Genomic DNA, 17368 nt, shown 5'->3' with positions numbered 1-17368 from the left:
TTGAATTACGAAACGATTACAAAACTTTTTTTTTAACCTGGAAGTGTTTTTAAATATCGAAACGGCAGGCGCCAAAAAATTTTGTATTTCCGTCCATTTCGGAAATACGTAAGATGGCCGCCTGCCGATGCTTGCTGGGAGCTCTCCTCTCTCGGCGCCGGCTGAGCAAGCGAGCGAGAGGGCGAGCGAGAGGGGCGAGCGAGGCATTCTCTCCTGACGTTTTCCCTGCATCTATGGCAAGCATCCTCAGAGGTAGTAGTGAGGTCTGTTGGAAGTAGGAAAAAGGGTTTATATTTATGTGGAATAATGACCAGGGTGGGACAAAGGACTCTTGTCTGCTGGAGCGAGGTGTGGATGTTTCAACTGACCACCTTGATTAGCATTTGATGGCCTGGCAGTGCCTGGAGCAATCTTTTGTTGAGAGGTGATTAGATGTCCCTGATTGGGTTGTTGTAGGTTTTTTCAGGCTATATGGCCATGGCCTAGAGGCATTTTCTCCTGACTTTTCGCCTGCATCTATGGCGAGCGAGAGGGGCGAGCGAGGCATTCTCTCCTGACGTTTCGCCTGCATCTATGGCAAGCATCCTCAGAGGTAGTGAGGTCTGTTGGAAGTAGGAAAAAGGGTTTATATTTATGTGGAATAATGACCAGGGTGGGACAAAGGACTCTTGTCTGCTGGAGCGAGGTGTGAATGTTTCAACTGACCACCTTGATTAGAGGGCCCGCCAGAGTGAGTGCCTGCCTTCCCTCCTTAATAATAATTTTAATTTCTCCTCCCTATTCTACTAAATTAATAATTAAATTTAAAAAATATTTTAAAAATATTGAAAAAAAAGGGCGCCATCTTTACAAAATGTTTTGTAAATATTTACGAAATTTCGTAAATACCGAACTTTTTTTTTGGAAAATTTTGTAATTATTTTAAACATCGAAACAAAAAAAAACCCCAATTACAAATCGATTTTAGAAACAAATTTTTGCGTTGTTACCCAGGCCTAGTATCTCGGTGTCTTGGTCTTTAGGCCTCTTCCTGGGATGACTTCAGGCATAGATTTGGAAAACGGCGTTGGATAGACAATGTCAGCTCTCGTTTCTTAGATATGGTTATTTATTTATTTATTTATTTATTAATTATTTGAACTTCTATGCCGCCACTCCCCTGGGGCTCGGAGCGGCTTACAAGCACAGGCTAAAATCGAACACAATTTAAAAACAATCAGAGATCAAAGGCCCGTCGAAATAGATATGTCTTACATGCCCTGCGGAAAGCTGGTAAGTCCCGCAAGGCACGGACTTCAGGTGGCAGAGTATTCCAGAGTGATGGTGCCACTGCTGTGAAGGCTCTGCGTCTGGTTGCTGTTAGGCGCAAGGTCTTGACACTGGGAATTTCCAACAAATCTTGGTCCTCAGAACGGAGGGATGTCTGGGGTTGGTAGGGGGTGAGGCGGTCCCTCAGGTACATTGGCCCCAGACCATGCAAGGCCTTAAAGGTGAGTACCATCACTTTGAAAGTGATCCGGTGAGAAGGCCCTGTCTCTCATCCCCATTTGCGATAGTGGTGGGATCGAGAGCAGGGCCTCTCCTGAAGATCTCAAACTTCAACTCTCTCCATCCACACCTCCAACCCTCTCCATCCATACCTCTGATTTCAGTTTAGCTGCTAGAGACTGGAGCCTGGGCCTCTTGCTCATAAAGCCATTGAGACCATTTTCCAAGTCAAGGATGGACCTCAGTTCCTCTGCCTCTAGTTCATAATCCTGAAAGAGGGCAAAAGAGTCTGAAAAGCAGCAGAGAACTGGCCATGGTTAGGCATGTTTCCGCCAGGGGCGGCTCAACCCATTACGCAAAGTAAGCACTTGCAGTAGAGTTGATTTTGCCCAGGGGCGCTCTTGAGGTGCTCTTGGGGGAAAATAGACCTTGTCTTCTGCTTAAAGCTGTGTTTGAACCTTTAAGCACAGAGGCACACTTGAGTCAGATGTAATGAAAACTAAACAATGAAGTTTATTTACAAGAACTGGAACAATGCAAGTACTAAGCTTGGCTGTTACAGAGATTTGTCTTGAAAGCGTAATGGTTACGTAAACAGTTCTGATTTAGTTACACAAGAATACTGATAGGCAGGGGCGGCTCAACCCCTTATGCAAAGTAAGCATTTGCCCAGGGGCACTCTTGAGGTGCTCTTGGGGGAAAATAGACCTTGACATATGTGAGTTGTAGTTACTGGGATGTATAGTTCACCTACAATCAAAGAGCATTCTGAACTCCACCAATGATGGAACTGAACCAAATATGGCACACAGAACCCCCATGACCAACAGAAAATATATATCAATGATTGGTTGGGGGGGGGGCACCAAAATAAGAGATAGATCCAAGATTCAGAATGAATGCAGTTGGACATCGCTGCGGAAATCTCGAGAATTGTAATTTGGTGGGGCATGGATCCTCTTTGGCAGAGAAGGCTAAACAACAGTTCATGGGATTCCATGACACTGTGCTCAAGATGGGGGTGCCCACGTCTCCTGGCCACCCGCTGCCTGCGTAACCCGCTCTCTATCTCCCGGCCCCCGTGTTCTCGCCCAGCCTCATTTGCTCGCCTTTCTTCTCTCTGCATCAGTTATGCATATAGTAAAAATAGGTTACGTCTTTGCTTCAGGCGCTCTTGCCTTTACCTACTTTCCTTGTCAAATTGACCTACTTTGAGGTCGGCTTTTATGCCTCCCTCCCCACCCCCTCTCCCCCACATTGCAAGGATGTGACGGCACCTTTGGGAGAGAAGGTACGGCGGCTTTTCATTACCTTTCTCTTTGTCACAAAGGCAGAATCTGGGCTTCTGCTTCCCCTCAGAAATACGTTCCTCAAGAGCGTCAAACTGGGGGAGGTTTCGTGGCATGATTGCACAAAGCTCAGCTCTGATCGTGGGATCCAAATTCGATACCGTGAGTCCGTTGGGAAATGGTCCGAGAATTTCACGTTGCCTCCCCAGTATCTCCCAGTCTTGTCAGAAGAGAAAAATTATGTATTTATTTGTTTCAAACATTTATATTTATTGGAGGGAAGGAGATTAGAGGCCAATATGAAGTACTTCAGCTACATCATGAGAAGAGAGGAAAGCTTAGAGAAGACAATGATGCTGGTGAAAATGGAAGGAAAAAGGAAGAGGGGCCGACCAAGGGCAAGATGGATGCATGGCATCCTTGAAGTGATTGGATTGACCTTGAAGGAGCTGGGGGTGGTGATGGCTGACCAAGGGCAAGATGGATGGATGGCATCCTTGAAGTGACTGGATTGTCCTTGAAGGAGCTGGGGGTGGTGACGGCCAACCAAGGGCAAGATGGATGGTGGGCATCCTTGAAGTGACTGGATTGATTCTATGATTCTATAAGTGACTGGATTGACCTTGAAGGAGCTGGAGGTGGTGATGGCCGACCAAGGGTAAGATGAATGGATGGCATCCTTGAAGTGACTGGATTGTCCTTGAAGGAGCTGGGGGTGGTGACGGCCAACCAAGGACAAGATGGATGGTGGGCATCCTTGAAGTGACTGGATTGATTCTATGATTCTATAAGTGACTGGATTGACCTTGAAGGAGCTGGAGGTGGTGATGGCCGACCAAGGGTAAGATGAATGGATGGCATCCTTGAAGTGACTGGATTGACCTTGAAGGAGCTGGGGGTGGTGATGGCTGACCAAGGGCAAGATGGATGGATGGCATCCTTGAAGTGACTGGATTGTCCTTGAAGGAGCTGGGGGTGGTGACGGCCAACCAAGGACAAGATGGATGGTGGGCATCCTTGAAGTGACTGGATTGATTCTATGATTCTATAAGTGACTGGATTGACCTTGAAGGAGCTGGAGGTGGTGATGGCCGACCAAGGGTAAGATGAATGGTTGGCATCCTTGAAGTGACTAGATTGACTTTGAAGGAGCTGGGGGTGGTGATGGCCGACCAAGGGCAAGATGGATGGATGGCATCCTTGAAGTGACTGGATTGACCTTGAAGGAGCTGGGGGTGATGACAATCGAACAAGGCCAAAATGGATGGATGGCATTCTATAAGTGACTGGATTCACCTTGAAGGAGCTGGGGGTGGTGACGGCCGACCAAGGGCAAGATGGATGGATGGCATCCTTGAAGTGACTGGCTTGACCTTGAAGGAGCTGGGGTGGTGATGGCCAACCAAGGGCAAAATGCAGGGTTGGCATCCTTGAAGTGACTGAATTGACTTTGAAGGAGCTGGGGGTGGTGATGGCCGACCAAGGGTAAGATGAATGGATGGCATCCTTGAAGTGACTGGATTGACTTTGAAGGAGCTGGCGGTGGTGATGGCCGACCAAGGGCAAGATGGATGGATGGCATCCTTGAAGTGACTGGATTGACCTTGAAGGAGCTGGGGGTGATGACAACCAAACAAGGCCAAGATGGATGGATGGCATCCTTGAAGTGACTGGATTGACCTTGAAGGAGCTGGAGGTGGTGATGGCCGACCAAGGGTAAGATGAATGGATGGCATCCTTGAAGTGACTGGATTGACCTTGAAGGAGCTGGGGGTGATAACAACCAAACAAGGCCAAGATGGATGGATGGCATTCTTGAAGTGACTGGATTGACCTTGAAGGAGCTGGGGGTGGTGATGGCCGACCAAGGGCAAGATGGATGGTGGGCATCCTTGAAGTGACTGGATTGACCTTGAAGGAGCTGGGGGTGATAACAACCAAACAAGGCCAAGATGGATGGATGGCATTCTTGAAGTGACTGGATTGACCTTGAAGGAGCTGGGGGTGGTGATGGCCGACCAAGGGCAAGATGGATGGTGGGCATCCTTGAAGTGACTGGATTGTCCTTGAAGGAGCTGGGGGTGATAACAACCAAACAAGGCCAAGATGGATGGATGGCATTCTTGAAGTGACTGGATTGACCTTGAAGGAGCTGGGGGTGGTGATGGCCGACCAAGGGCAAGATGGATGGTGGGCATCCTTGAAGTGACTGGATTGTCCTTGAAGGAGCTGGGGGTGTTGACGGCCAACAAGGAGCTTTGGCATGTGCTGGTCCAGGAGGTCACGAAGAGTTGTAAGCAACTGAACGAACGAACAAGTGTTCTCTCACTTATTGCATAGCTATGGTCAACATGCACTAGAGTTGTACTGGAGGACCTAGGAATTCCTAGAATGTTTTTCTCTAGGACCTCCAACACAACTCTATCATCTTTGGTTGACCATAGAGCTATACTGGAGCACCTAGAGATGCCTAGAGAAACCATATTAAGTTGTAAATAACGAAATTGGTTCAAGTTACTTGCAGAGGGCCAACTCAAATATACTTGGCTCAAATATTCGAAAGCAACATTGGAGGCAGCAAAATGTGTTTTGGCCAATGTGGTCAACGTCTACTAGAGTTGCAGTGGTGGACCTAGAACTTCCTAGATAGAGTTCTGTCTAGGTCTTTCAATGCATATCTTGGTCAACATCCACTAGAGTTGTACTGGAGGACCTAGGACTTCCTAGAATGTTTCTCTCTAGGACCTCCAACACAGTTCTATCATCTTTGGTTGACTGTAGAGTTATACTGAAGGTCCTAGAGATGCCTAGAGAAACCATATCAATCTGTAAATAACGAAATTCGTTCAAGTCAATTGCAGAGGGCCAACTCAAATATACTTGGCTCAAATAGATTTGGAAACAACATTAGAGGCAGCAAAATGTGTTTTGGCCGATGTGGTCAATGTCTACTGGAGTTGCAGTGGTGGACCTAGAAGTACCTAGAAGGAGTTCTGTCTAGGACCTTCGATGCATATCTTGGTCAGCATCCACTAGAGTTGTACTGGAGGACCTAGGACTTCCTAGAATGTTTCTCTCTAGGACCTCCAACACAGTTCTATCATCTTTGGTTGACTGTAGAGTTATACAAAAGGTCCTAGACATGCCTAGAGAAACCATATCAATCTGTAAATAACGAAATTCGTTCAAGTCAATTGCAGAGGGCCAACTCAAATATACTTGGCTCAAATAGATTCGGAAACAACATTGGAGGAAGCAAATGTGGTCAACGTCTACTGGAGTTGCAGTGGTGAACCTAGAACTTCCCAGATAGCGTTCTGTCTAGGTCTTTCAATGCATAGCTATGGTCAACATCCACTAGAGTTGTACTGGAGGACCTAGGACTTCCTAGAATGTTTCTCTCTAGGACCTTCAACACAACTCGTATCATCTTTGGTTGACCGTAGAGCTGGACTGGAGGACCTAGAGAGATGCCTAGAGAAACCATATGAATCTATAAATAATGAAATTGGTTCAAGTCACTTGCAGAGGGCCAACTCAAATATACTTGGCTCAAATAAATTCGGAAACAACATTGGCGGCAGCAAAATGTGTTTTGACCAATGTGGTCAACGTCTACTGGAGTTGCGGTGGTGGGCCTAGAAGTACCTAGAAGGAGTTCTGTCTAGGACTTTCAATGCATATCTTGGTCAACATCCACTAGAGTTGGACTGGAGGACCTAGGACTTCCTAGATTGTTTCTCTCTAGGACCTCCAACACAACTCTATCATCTTTGGTTGACCGTAGAGTTATACTGAAGGTCCTAGAGATGCCTAGAGAAACCATATCAATCTGTAAATAATGAAATTGGTTCAAGTCAGTTGCAGAGGGCTAACTCAAATATACTTGGCTCAAATAGATTCGGAAACAACATTGGAGGCAGCAAAATGTGTTTTGGCCAATGTGGTCAACGTCGACTAGAGTTGCAGTGGTGGACCTAGAACTTCCTAGATAGAGTTCTGTCTAGGTCTTTCAATGCATATCTTGGTCAACATCCACTAGAGTTGTACTGGAGGACCTAGGACTTCCTAGAATGTTTCTCTCTAGGACCTCCAACACAGTTCTATCATCTTTGGTTGACTGTAGAGTTATACTGAAGGTCCTAGAGATGCCTAGAGAAACCATATCAATCTGTAAATAACGAAATTCGTTCAAGTCAATTGCAGAGGGCCAACTCAAATATACTTGGCTCAAATAGATTTGGAAACAACATTAGAGGCAGCAAAATGTGTTTTGGCCGATGTGGTCAATGTCTACTGGAGTTGCAGTGGTGGACCTAGAAGTACCTAGAAGGAGTTCTGTCTAGGACCTTCGATGCATATCTTGGTCAGCATCCACTAGAGTTGTACTGGAGGACCTAGGACTTCCTAGAATGTTTCTCTCTAGGACCTCCAACACAGTTCTATCATCTTTGGTTGACTGTAGAGTTATACTGAAGGTCCTAGAGATGCCTAGAGAAACCATATCAATCTGTAAATAACGAAATTCGTTCAAGTCAATTGCAGAGGGCCAACTCAAATATACTTGGCTCAAATAGATTCGGAAACAACATTGGAGGAAGCAAATGTGGTCAACGTCTACTGGAGTTGCGATGTTGGACCTAGAAGTTCCTAGATAGGGTTCTGTCTAGGTCTTTCAATGCATATCTTGGTCAACATCCACTAGAGTTGTACTGGAGGACCTAGGACTTCCTAGGATGTTTCTCTCTAGGACCTTCAACACAACTCGTATCATCTTTGGTTGACTGTAGAGCTGGACTGGAGGACCTAGAGAGATGTCTAGAGAAACCATATGAATCTGTAAATAATGAAAATGGTTCAAGTCAGTTGCAGAGGGCCAACTCAAATATACTTGGCTCAAATAGATTCGAAAACAACATTAGAGGCAGCAAAATGTGTTTTGGCCAATGTGGTCAACGTCTACTGGAGTTGCGGTGGTGAACCTAGAAGTTCCTAGATAGAGTTCTGTCTAGGTCTTTCAATGCATAGCTATGGTCAACATCCACTAGAGTTGTACTGGAGGACTAGGACTTCCTAGAATGTTTCTCTCTAGGACCTTCAACACAACTCTATCATCTTTGGTTGACTGTAGAGTTATACTGAAGGTCCTAGAGATGCCTAGAGAAACCATATCAATCTGTAAATAACGAAATTCGTTCAAGTCAATTGCAGAGGGCCAACTCAAATATACTTAGAATCATAGAATCATAGAATCCAAGAGTTGGAAGAGACCTCATGGGCCATCCAGTCCAACCCCCTGCCAAGAAGCAGGAATATTGCATTCAAATCACCCCTGACAAATGGCCATCCAGCCTCTGCTTAAAAGCTTCCAAAGAAGGAGCCTCCACCACACTCCGGGGCAGAGAGTTCCACTGCTGAACGGCTCTCACAGTCAGGAAGTTCTTCCTAATGTTCAGATGGAATCTCCTCTCAAATAGATGGTTCACATAGATTCAGAAACAACATTGGAGGCAGCAGATGTGGTCAGCGTCTACTGGAGTTGCGGTGGTGGATCTAGAAGTTCCTAGAGGGAGTTCTGTCTAGATCTTTCAATGCATAGCTTGGTCAACATCCACTAGAGTTGTACTGGAGGACCTAGGACTTCCTAGAATGTTTCTCTCTAGGACCTTCAACACAACTCGTATCATCTTTGGTTGACCGTAGAGCTGGACTGGAGGAAACTAGAGAGATGCCTAGAGAAACCAAATGAATCTGTAAATAACGAAATTGGTTCAAGTCGATTGCAGAGGGCCAACTATTGTCAATTGGTTAGTTCGCCATCAAATGATTCATTCAAAAGAAAAGGGAAGGTTGATGTGATCGTATATAGAATGATGCAATTTAGACCATGGTATAAAGCATGGATTCTGGGTGAAATACTTGAACATTGAGGGATGCACGGGCCATTTTGCTCCAGAAAGTGGCTCATAAAGAAATAATTGATGGTATTATATACGTATTCCGAATGCTTTCCCGCACCGCATTATGAATTCTCGCATGGGTTTCAATAATATAAAGGGAATAAAACATGACAATAAACGGGAGGGAGTCAATTCTGATGGCTGCTGAGCATGCTCCAGTTCCGGAATTAATGTATGCATTCTCATCCTCAAACCAAAAATCTGGGAGGATTGACATGAAGAATAAACCAGAAGAGCTTGAAAAGCAAGGAAAGGAGAATGAATTGTATCATTACTTTAAAAGATAGATAGACACAGAGAGAGGAGTCTGTGATGAGTTGGGAGAAGTGCAAAGCATGCCGAAAGATCTCCATATTCAAGCGCACATCGATATGCCACTTAGCGCTACCCGTTTCTCGATGATTATAACGTCCCCCATTTAAAATTCAAATTTGATTATGCTGGATAAATAAATACATGTATAAAATATATCCGAGGCGCGATCGCTTGATTGAGGCCAACGTATCTCAGATACTTCAGAAATGATAATTGAATTTGAAATCGCAGGTATAATTAGCAGGGGAATAATAGAATTTCCTCCCAGAGGAAACCACGTACAGTATTCCCTCACTTCTCGTGGGTGTTACGTTCCAGGAGCACCCACGATAAGTGAAAATCCGCGCTGTAGGAACACCTGTCTCCCCCTCCACTCTTCTCCCTCCTTCCTAAATCTCCATCGCCTTCGAGGCGAGCTGCTGAGGAAAGGCCAGACCCAGCCCTCAGGTAGGCAGTGAGGAAGGGAAAGAGCATAGTCAAAAGGTCCAGTCCAGTGGTCAAATGGCCGAGAGTTCAATGAGCAAGGTCCAGGGATCAAGAGACAATACCGTAGTCAAAAGCCAGTCCAGAGATTCAAGGTTCCAGGGTACAAGAGACAGGTCAGGATACCGAAAATCCACAAACCTGGGGGGGAAACCAGCAGCATCTACCACCAAAATAAGATCAGTCCCAAGGCTAGCTCATTATATCCACCTGCGATAAGTGAAAATCCACGATGTAAGAACACCTGCCTTCCTAAATCTCCATCGTCTTTGACGTGCTTCGAGGCGAGGCTGCTGAGGAAATGCCAGACCCAGCCCTCAGGCAGGCGGTGAGGAAGGGAAAGAACATAGTCGAAAGGTCCAGTCCAGTGGTCAAATGGCCGAGAGTTCAGTGAGCAAAGTCCAGGGATCAAGAGTCTATACCGTAGTCAAAAGCCAGTCCAGAGATTCAAGGTTCCAGGGTTCAAGAGATAGGTCAGGATACCGAAAATCTACAAACCTGGGGGAAACCAGCAGCATCTACCACCAAAATAAGATCAGTCCCAAGGCTAGCTCATTATATCCACCTGCGATAAGTGAAAATCCACGATGTAAGAACACCTACCTTCCTAAATCTCCATCGTCTTTGACGTGCTTCGAGGCGAGGCTGCCGAGGAAAGGCCAGACCTGGCCGTCAGGCAGGCGGTGAGGAAGGGAAAGAGCATAGTCTAAAGGTCCAGTCCAGTGGTCAAATGGCCGAGAGTTCAATGAGCAAAGTCCAGGGATCAAGAGTCTATACCATAGTCAAAAGCCAGTCCAGAGATTCAAGGTTCCAGGGTTCAAGAGACAGGTCAGAATACCGAAAATACACAAACCTGGGGGGAAACCAGCAGCATCTACCACCAAAACAAGATCAGTCCCAAGGCTAGCTCATTATATCCACCCGCGATAAATGAAAATCCACGATGTAGGAACACCTGTCTCCCCCTCCACTCTTCTTCCTCCTTCCTAAATCTCCATCACCTCTGACATGCTTTGAGGTGAGGCTGCTGAGGAAAGGTCAGACCCAGCCCTCAGGCAGGCAGGCAGGTGGTGAGGAAGGGAAAGAGCACACCTGCCCGGCCTGCTGTTGCTGCTGAGGATGCATCCCGCAAGCTCTCCCTCCGCCTCCTCCTCCTGGCCTGCCTGTCACTATGCCAGGGTTCTGCTGTATTCAGGTAGAGATGAACCAAACAAACTCCCAGTTTGTTTGGTTCATCTCTACCTGAATAAGGCCGGTCTGAGTCCCTCTACAGAGGTAGAAAACATCAGGATACAAAAGTTTTAAGTAAATAAATAAATAAGTAAATAAATAAATAAGTAAGTAAATAAGTAAATAAATAAACAAGTAAATAAATAAGTAAATAAATAAATAATTTAATTAAATCAGCACCTACTTTCTGGCTGTTTTAATAGTCCAAAACATAAAACATAAAGATAGCACTCAGCCGCAGATTATAAAACAAAACTAACAGCAAATTCTGTTGCAGGTTCATGATAACACCATAGTCAAAAGGTCCAGTCCAGTGGTCAAATGGCCGAGAGTTCAATGAGCAAAGTCCAGGGATCAAGAGTCTATACCATAGTCAAAAGCCAGTCCAGTGATTCAAGGTTCCAGGGTTCCAAGGGTTCAAGAGACAGGTCAGGATACCTAAAATCTACAAACCTGGGGGGAAACCAGCAGCATCTACCACCAAAATAAGATCAGTCCCAAGGCTAGCTCATTTTATCCACCTGGGATAAGTGAAAATCCACGATGTAAGAACACCTGCCTTCCTAAATCTCCATCATCTTTGACGTGCTTCAAGGCGAGGCTGCTGAGGAAATGCCAGACCCGGCCATCAGGCAGGCAGTGAGGAAGGGAAAGAGCATAGTCAAAAGGTCCAGTCCAGTGGTCAAATGGCTGAGAGTTCAATGAGCAAAGTCCAGGGATCAAGAGTCTATGCCGTAGTCAAAAGCCAGTCCAGAGATTCAAGGTTCCAGGGTTCAAGAGACAGGTCAGGATACAGAAAATACACAAACCTGGGGGGAAACCAGCAGCATCTACCACCAAAATAAGATCAGTCCCAAGGCTAGCTCATTATATCCACCCGCAATAAGTGAAAATCCGTGATGTAGGAACACCTGTTTCCCCCTCCACTCTTCTTCCTCCTTCCTAAATTTCCATCGCCTCTGACATGCTTTGAGGTGAGGCTGCTGAGGAAAGGTCAGACCCGACCCTCAGTCAGGCAGGCAGGTGGTGAGGAAGGGAAAGAGCACGCCTGGCCGGCTGAGGCCTGCTGTTGCTGCTGAGGACGCATCCCACAAGCTCTCCCTCCCTCCACCTCCTGGCCTGCCTGTCATTATGCCACGGCTCTGCTGTATTTAGGTAGAGATGAACCAAACAAACTCCCAGTTTGTTTGGTTCATCTCTACCTGAATAAGGCAGGTCTGAGTCCCTCTATGGAGGTAGAAAACATCAGGATACAAAAGTTTTAAATAAATAAATTGTGTTGAAGATAACACTGTAGTCAAAAGGTCCAGTACAGTGGTCAAACACCAAGAGTTCAATGAGCAAAGTCCAGGGATAAAGAGTCTATACTGTAGTCAAAAGCCAGTCCAAAGATTCAAGGTTCCAGGGTTCCAAGGGTCCAAGAGACAGGTCAGGATACTGAAAATCCACAAACCTGGGGGGAAACCAACAGCATCTACCACCAAAATAAGATCAGTCCCAAGGCTAGCTCATTATATCTACCCGCGATAAGTGAAAATCCGCCACGTAGGAACATCTGTCTCCCCCTCCACTCCTCTTCCGCCTTCCTAAATCTCCATTGTCCTCCATTGTCCTTGCGGTGCTAAACCTAGAAGTTCCTAGATGGAGTTCTGTCAAGGTCTTTCAATGCATAGCTATGGTCAACATCCACTAGAGTGGATGCTGAGGAAAGGCCAGGCCCGGCTCTCAGGCAGGCAGTGAGGAAGGGAAAGAGCATGCCTGCTGCAGAGGATGCATCCTACAAGCTCTCCCTCCCTCCGCCTCCTGGCCTGCCTGTCATTATGCCACGGCTCTGCCGTATTTAGGTAGAGATGAACCAAACAAACTCCCAGTTGGTATTGAACTTAATTAAAACAGCACTTACTTTCTGGCTGTTTTAATAGTCCAAAACATAAAGATAGCACTCAGCCACAGATTATAAAACAAAAGTGACAGCAAACTCTGTTGCAGGTTCAAGATAACACCGTAGTCAAAAGGTCCAGTCCAGTGGTCAAACACAGAGAGTTCAATGAGCAAAGTCCAGGGATCAAGAGTCTATACCGTAGTCAAAAGCCAGTCCAAAGATTCAAGGTTCCAGGGCTCCAAGGATTCAAGAGACAGGTCAGGATACCGAAAACTACAAACCTGTGCATTCTCAGCCACATTGTCATGATGCCAGGGCTCTGCCGTTATTCAGGCAGAGGTGAATCAAACAAACACCCAGTTTGTATCAAACAGTTTAATTAAAACAGCACTTGCTTTCTGGGTGTTTTAATAGTCCAACGATGGAGTGTGGAAGGGGGTTTCACCCTCCCCCTTGGGAGATGTCACGATGCCAGGGCTCTGCCGTATTCAGGTAGAGATGAACCAAACAAACACCCAGTTGGTGTTTACCAATTTAATTAAAACAGCACTTACTTTCTGGTTGTTTTAATGGTCCAAAACATAAAGATAACACTCATTCTGTGGAATATAAAACAAAAACTGACAGCAAACACTGTTGCAGGTTCAAGATAACACTGTAGTCAAAAGGTCCAGTCCAGTGGTCAAACGCCAAGAGTTCAATGAGCAAAGTCCAGGGATCAAGAGTCTATACTATAGTCAAAAGCAAGATTCAGGGTTCCAAGGGTTCAAGACAAAGGTCAGGATACCGAAAATCCACAAACCTGGGGGGAAAGCAGCAGCATCTACCACCAAAATAAGATAAGTCCCAAGGGTAGTTCATTATATCCAAAAACACTCAGCTGCAGCCTATCTCTTGCGTACCTCCACCCTTAATTGCTTTCACCCATGAACTCTTACTTACAGGTTACTCAACTCTTTAGAACTAAGACATACATTAACCCTTCCATCACCAACTGCTAGGCCTACCACCACCAATCACCAATAACTTCAGAACTTGATACATGACACTGCCTGCGCCATGGTCCATGGTGCCCAGTGAGGAGAACCAGCTGGTCCCCAAAGAGGTGAGCAGGCCCTCACCGTCTTGACCCTGTCCCCTCTGCCTCCATTGTCATGATGCCAGGGCTCTGCCGTTATTTAGGCAGAGGTGAATCAAACAGACACCCAGTTTGTGTCAAACAGTTTCATTAAAACATCACTTGCTTTCTGGCTGTTTTAATTGTCCAAAGATGGAGTGTGGAAGGGGGTTTCACCCTCCCCCTTGGGAGATGTCACGATGTCAGGGCTCTGCTGTATTCAGGTAGAGATGAACCAGACCAGCTGGTTCTCCTCGTTGAGCACCAAAGCCCGTAGCACAGGCAGGCAGGCCAGGAGGTGGAGGCGAGGGAGAGCTCGTGGCAGCAACAGCACGCCTCGGCCGGACAGGCGTGTTCTTTCCTTTCCTCCTTGCCTGTTCAAGGAGTCACCAGAGCAGAAAGGAGGCGGCGGCATGCTTCCCTTGTTCTCAGTGGCGACCTCCTTTCCTCCTCCTCTTTCCCCAACTCAGCCCCCAATAAATTCATATTTGCCTGTCCTCCTTTCTTCACAACCATGGACAGCGAGTGGAGAGGGGAGGCCTGGTCTCTGAGAGGTCCCCCCTCTCTCTCTTGTGGGGTTCCTCAGGGGGCCATTCTCTCCCCTCTGTTGTTTAACATCGATATGCGACCACTTGCTCAGCTGGTTCGAGGTTTTGGGCTGGAGTGTTAGCAGTACACTGATGACACTCAGCTGGAAGGCCGACCAGACTCTGTACCCGATTGTTTCCATCAGTGCCTTGAGACCGTTACTGGATGACTGCGTGCCAGCAGGTTGAGGGTGAATCCAGCAAAGACGGAGATCTTATGGCTGGGTCGACCGGGCAGTGGGGATATCCAGCTGCCTACCCTGGATGGCGAGGTGCTACGCCCGTCTTCGTTGGTAAAGAGTCTGGGAGTCCTTTTGGACCCTCTGCTGACGATGGAGACCCAGATCTCCACCGTGAGCAGAACCGCCTTTTTTTCATCTGCGGCAGGCCCCCTCCCTGTCCAGGGATGACCTAGCTACGGTGATCCAGGCTACGGTCATCTCAAGACTGGACTACAGTAACGGCCTTTACATTGACCTTCCTCTGTCGGTGATCCGGAAGCTCAAGTTGGTACAAAATGCAGCTGCTCGGCTTCTTGCGGGAATTCCAATGAGATGCCACATAACACCAATCTTACTACAGCTGCATTGGTTACCAATTGAGTACCGGATCACTTTCAAAGTGATGGTACTCACCTTTAAGGCCTTGTATGGTCTGGGGCCGATGTACCTGAGGGACCGCCTCACCCCCTACCAACCCCAGAGATCCCTCCAATGACAACTTGTTTTGGTAGACTTGCTGGCTTCCCCTGTTTTGGCCTGACTCTTTTTTTCGTTTTCCTCTCCCTTGTAGCTGTGCTCAAAGTGGGAACACGCGGCGGAACGGCCACCAACGCAAAATCAACCAGCAGGAAGAAAGCTGTCAGAACCTGACGGACTTCACCCCGGCCCGAGTGCCCAGCAACCTGGACATATTCACAGCCTACAACGAAACTCTCCAGTGCTCCCATGAGTGCGTGAGGACATCCGTGCCGATCTACACGGAGGAGACCATCCTCTCCCCGGGGGATTATAAGGCATCCTTCAATGGGAGCAGGTAAGGCGGAGGGCATCCCACCATGGCAATTTGAACCTCATGGCTGTTGGGGTCCTTCTGTGGATTTTGGTACCCAAACAGAACCATTCCACGAAGGTTGAGGTCCATCCATTGATACTGGTACAAAAACAGAGCCATTTCATGAAGGTTGAGGTCCATCTGTTGATACTGGTACCCAAACAGAGCCATTCCATGAAAGCTAAGGTTCATCCATTGAAACAGAGCCATTTCATGATGGTTAAGGTCCATCCGTTGATACTGGTACCCAAACAGAGCCATTCCATGAAGGCTGAGGTCCATCCGTTGATACTGTTACCCAAACAGAGCCATTTCATGAAGACCGAGGTCCATCCATTGACACTGGAACCCCAACAGAGCCATTTCATGAAGATTGAGGTCCATCTGTTGATACTGGTTCCAAACAGAGCCATTTCATGAAGGCTGAGGTACATCCATTGATACTGGTATGCAAACAGGGCCATTTCATCAAGGTTGAGGTCCATCCATTGATACTGGTACCCAAAAAGGGTCATTTCATGAAGGTTGAGATCCATCTATGGGTACTGGTTCCCAAACAGAGCCATTTCATGAAGGCTGAGATCCATCCGTTGATAGTGGTACCCAAACAAAGCCATTTCATAAAGGTTGAGGTCCATCTGTTGATAGTGGTACCCAAACAGAGCCATTTCATGAAGGTTGAGGACCTTCTGTTGGTACTGGTATGCAAACAGAGCCATTCCATGAAGGCTGAATCCATTCATTGATACTGGTACCCAAACAGAGCCATTCCATGAAGACTGAGGTCCATCTGTTGATACTGGTACCCAAACAGAGCCATTTCATGAAAGTTAAGGTGCATCCGTTGATACTGGAGCCATTTCATGAAGATTGAGGTTCATCCATTGATACTGGTGCTCAAACAGAGCCATTCCATGAAGACTGAGGTCCATCCATTGATACTGGTACCCAAACAGAGCCATTTCATGAAGGTTATGGTCAATCCACTGATACTGGAACCCAAACAGAGCCATTTCATAAAGGTTAAGGTGCATCTGTTGATACTGGAGCCATTTCATGAAGATTGAGGTTCATCCATTGATACTGGTGCCCAAACAGAGCCATTTCATGAAGACTGAGGTCCATCCGTTGATACTGTTACCCAAACAGAGCCATTTCATGAAGACGGAGGTCCATCCATTGACACCGGAACCCCAACAGAGTCATTTCATGAAGATTGAGGTCCATCTGTTGATACTGGTCCCAAACAGAGCCATTTCATGAAGGTTGAGGTCCATCCATTGATACTGGTACCCAAACAGAGCCATTTCATGAAGATTAAGGTTCATCCATTGATACTAGTACTGAAATAGAGCCATTTCATGAAGGTTGAGGGCCTTCTGTTGATACTGGTACCCATACAGAGCCATTCCATGAAGGCTGAGGTTCATCCATTGATACTGGTACCCAAACAGAGCCATTTCATGAATGTTGAGGTCCACCCATTGATAGCAGTTCCCAAACAGAACCATTTCATGAAGGTTAAGGTCTATCCGTTGATACCGGTACCCAAACAGAGCCATTTCAAGAAGGTTGAGGGCCTTCTGTTGATACTGGTACCCATACAGAGCCATTCCATGAAGGCTGAGGTTCATCCATTGATACTGGTACCCAAACAGAGCCATTCCATGAAGGTTGAGGTCCACCCATTGATAGCAGTTCCCAAACAGAGCCAATTCATGAAGGTTAAGGTCCATCCGTTGATAGTGGTACCCAAACAGAGCCATTCCATGAAGGTTGAGGTCCATCTATTGATACTTGTATGCAAACAAAGCCATTTCATGAAGGTTGAGGTCTATCCGTTGATACTAGTACCCAAACAGAGCCATTTCATGGATGATGAGAGCTCCTTCCATTTCATGGATTTTGAGGTCCAGCTGTTGGTATCCTTACCCAAACTGAACTGTTCCTCACCAATGGAAATG

General features: G+C 46.6%; 1 protein-coding gene across 2 annotated transcripts in view; it reads left to right on the top strand.

The window, feature by feature from the left end:
- The window catches only part of AJAP1 (adherens junctions associated protein 1), a 242807-nt gene that overhangs the window by 162291 nt on the left and 63148 nt on the right, over positions 1-17368 (top strand). For both annotated transcript variants that reach the window (XM_067472814.1, XM_067472813.1), the window contains exon 4: positions 15144-15386. In XM_067472814.1, the coding sequence (XP_067328915.1) occupies positions 15144-15386 (243 nt within the window). The remainder of the gene's footprint in view (positions 1-15143; positions 15387-17368) is intronic.

Source organism: Anolis sagrei, chromosome 13 (genome assembly GCF_037176765.1).
Source record: "Anolis sagrei isolate rAnoSag1 chromosome 13, rAnoSag1.mat, whole genome shotgun sequence".
In the NCBI taxonomy this organism is placed as follows: Eukaryota; Metazoa; Chordata; class Lepidosauria; order Squamata; family Dactyloidae; genus Anolis; species Anolis sagrei.
Note: the sequence above shows the minus strand (reverse complement) of the source record. Positions and strands in the feature narration are given on the sequence as shown.